General features: G+C 61.8%; 1 protein-coding gene across 1 annotated transcript; it reads left to right on the top strand.

Moving 5' to 3' along the window:
- The first annotated feature begins 877 nt into the window (after nt 1-877).
- On the top strand, nt 878-1,798 carry LOC138444033 (proline-rich protein 2-like). The gene has a single exon (XM_069597376.1). The coding sequence runs from the start codon at nt 878-880 to the stop codon at nt 1,796-1,798; it is 921 nt and encodes a 306-aa protein (XP_069453477.1).
- Nucleotides 1,799-3,001: the final 1,203 nt, after the last annotated feature.

Raw genomic sequence — 3,001 nt, 5'->3', positions numbered from 1 at the left:
CAGCAGCTAATGGCATTTGATTTTATATTAGACTGCTAGGAAAAGTCTATTGTCTGCATTTGCTGACACTGAAGACCAAATGTCATTAAAGGAACAGTACTGGAGGAAGTCGCCAGACCTTTAAAAAAAACAAATGTTTTCTCTTTCCTTAAAGGGATTTTGTTTTATAATATTTTCCATTCATACAGAATATGTACGTCCAGAACTCTGAGACGCTCTTTTGTCCTCAAAACAACTTTTTAATAAGAGCTAGTCTCAGCTATTTTTCACATTTCTCAAACACGGAGGATGAACCCAAAAGGGTAAGTCACTTGTCCATAACATAAGGTAGTGACATAACACAATACTTGGGGAAAATGAGACTAGGGACCTTTAACTCTCTTCTCTTTAATAACTGCATTCCCTCCTCTCTCCCGCTAACCCCTCAACTCCATCACCCCCTTCATTCCTTTTGCCACACATCCTGCCGATGTGGGCTCATTCCGGAAAGCCGGTAGAAAAATCTTTGCTATTAGGTTTCCAGAAAGTGGGGTCCTTTTTCTGCTGCTGTTGTTAATACACAGAATGAAATGTGGATTGGGCTTTTAATTCTCTACCAAAGAATGCACTTGGAGTACGGTTTTCAACACATTTTTAGGAAGAATGCGGGCACATTGTTTTGCAAGCCTTTCTCAAGCTCCACTTAGAGGCCGGGCTTCCTAACAGAACTCCTGAAGAACGGTGAAGGAATGGATCAGCGCTACAGAATCCGAAGAACCTCAACATCAAAGCTTTCACAGGAAAACTGGCCGTGAGCAGGAGGCCTTTCGGAACTGGCCACTGAAAATGACCGGATGCCGGATTAATACCCAATTCTCCCCCAGGATTAAGGATAGGAATGGAACGGAAGCAACTTTCCTTCTCGCCCTGTCAGTCGGTTAAGAATGAAGGGAGGAGGCCGTCAGGGAATCCCTGTCGCAGCGCCTTAAAAGACGCTCCATCTTCCCGGTCCCCGGGGAGCTTCCGGCCGCTGCGGCGCCTTGGCGGCACTGCGGTGCACTGCGGAGCCGCCGGCCGGCCCGCCGCCGGGGCCCTGCGGGGCTTCCCTCGCCGCCCGCCCCCGCCGCAGTCCGCCGGTCCCCGCCTCCACGCGCGCCTCCCCTGGTCGCCGCGGCCCGCGCCGGGGGCGCCGCAGGACATCCATCCTCCGAGAGCCTTTGACGCACACACGCGCGCTCGCAGACGGAGACTCCGCCGCCTCCCGCACCCCCCGCCCTCGCCCCCGCCCGCGGGCCCGCATTTGCATCACCAGCACTCGCAGCCAGTGACGCGAGCGCCCTCCATCACCCCCCACCGCCCCCCACCGCCCCCCACCGCCGCCCCGGCTCGGGCCGTCCCGGCGGCACCTCCAGCCCGTGTGACTCAGCCCCTCCTCCGTCCCCGCGCGCCGGGCGCCGCGGGTCCCCGCACGCCCACACGAAGGCTCTGGGCTGAGCCTCTGCGGCGGGGTGCCCGCTGCCCCCAGCCAAGTTCATCACCGTATTTCGTAGTCCTGGTGCGCCCAGCCCCAGGCTGTCCCCTCGGCACGCTGGAGGAAAGTCTTCCCAGTTCTAGAACCCAGAAGCGGCGGGGGGGAAAGAGCCTGCCAAGAGAAGGGATCAGCGAGGTGAAGGAATCGCCTCCACCGCCCTTCTCAGCACCTGAAATCACGTCGGTAGCTTATTTACAGGCGGCGGCCCCTCTCCCCGCGGAGCTTCACACCAGCGGAGCTCCCTCGCCGCGCCCGGCGCACAGCAGGTGCTCCGTAGGCTTTTACTGAATGAACGCAGTGTGGTTCAGCGCAGACACAGCCCCGCCGGTTTCCCGGCTCTCCAGCCCTCGCTCGTTCTCGTGCGGACCCTAGACCCGGGCTTCGAAGATCTGGGGGTGGGGGGGAGGGAACAGTCCTTACATCTCAGGTGTTTCTCTCAGGCTCCCGCAGCGCCCACTGCGGCTGCCTCTGATCTCCCGCCGCCCGCCCGTCTGCAAAGGGATTCCCGGCTAAAAAGTTGAGCCCAAGGCAGGGTTGCGGTACAGGGGTACCGGCGAGGCGCGGGCGGACACCCGACCAGGGTTTCGGAGCTGCTCGTTTTAAATCAGCCTCCTCCTACCCATCGAATCACAAAAGCAAAGGATAGTGGAGGTCCGTGCAGAACGCGGGCGCGGCCCCCGCAACCGCCGCAGCTGCCCACCTACCTCCGTCGAGAATCCGGGAAAAAGCGCGCCCGCTTCCCCCAGACCAACCCCAGGCAACCGGGGGTCACTCTGTCTGCTTTACCCCTACTTCCTCGGTCCTGCTCCCGCAAAGGCATCCGGCCGGGCGGGCAGCACCGCGCACCTGCAACCACCTCCCCGGGGGCGGGTGGGGCAAAGTTGCTTTTTCTAAAAGGCCTAGAAAAGTTCCCGAGGCTGCAGCGCCCGGCCTGCGGGTCCCGGAGGGACAAGAAGTAGCGGCGGGAAAATCTGTCTCCGCTGCCAGGGTCCGCTACTCACCGCGCCAGCCGCCGGACACCCACTTCCTAGGACAGTCAAGCCTTCAGCCTTCAGCCTCGCTCCTCCGGGGCGCCTCCGTCTGCCGCGCTCTCCCGCAGCGCGCGGAGTGGCGACTCCTCGGAGCCGGTCAGCCGCGAGAGGCGGGGTGGGTGAGCTGCTCTGGGCTCGCACGCTGCCGGCCTCCGCCTCCGCCGCCTCGCCTCCGCCCCCCGGTGCTGCAGTGCCGGGCGGCGGCGTGGCGAGAGTACGAGCGGCGCGCGAGGAGGGAGTCACGGCGCGCGGGGGAGGCGGCAGCCGCGCACGACTCGCTGCGGGGCGGGCCAGCGCGCTCCGGGAAGTCGGCGTCTTGGGCGCTGCGGCGGCGGCGGCGCGGGATGGGGGCGGGTAGGGCCACCCCCAAGTCGCAGGTGCTTCTGGAGAGGTCAAGGCTCCGAGTCCGCAGTAGGAGGGTGAAAAGGGGCCCATTCCTTAATTAGTCACTGGTTGTAAC

The sequence above is a fragment of the Ovis canadensis genome, chromosome 7 (genome assembly GCF_042477335.2).
Source record: "Ovis canadensis isolate MfBH-ARS-UI-01 breed Bighorn chromosome 7, ARS-UI_OviCan_v2, whole genome shotgun sequence".
NCBI lineage: Eukaryota > Metazoa > Chordata > Mammalia > Artiodactyla > Bovidae > Ovis > Ovis canadensis.
This window is presented reverse-complemented; position numbering and strand designations above follow the sequence as displayed.

What these genes read in the sequence shown, in the direction of transcription:
- LOC138444033 (XM_069597376.1), top strand. Translation starts at nt 878, where the DNA reads ATGGAACGGAAGCAACTTTCCTTCTCGCCCTGTCAGTCGGTTAAGAAT.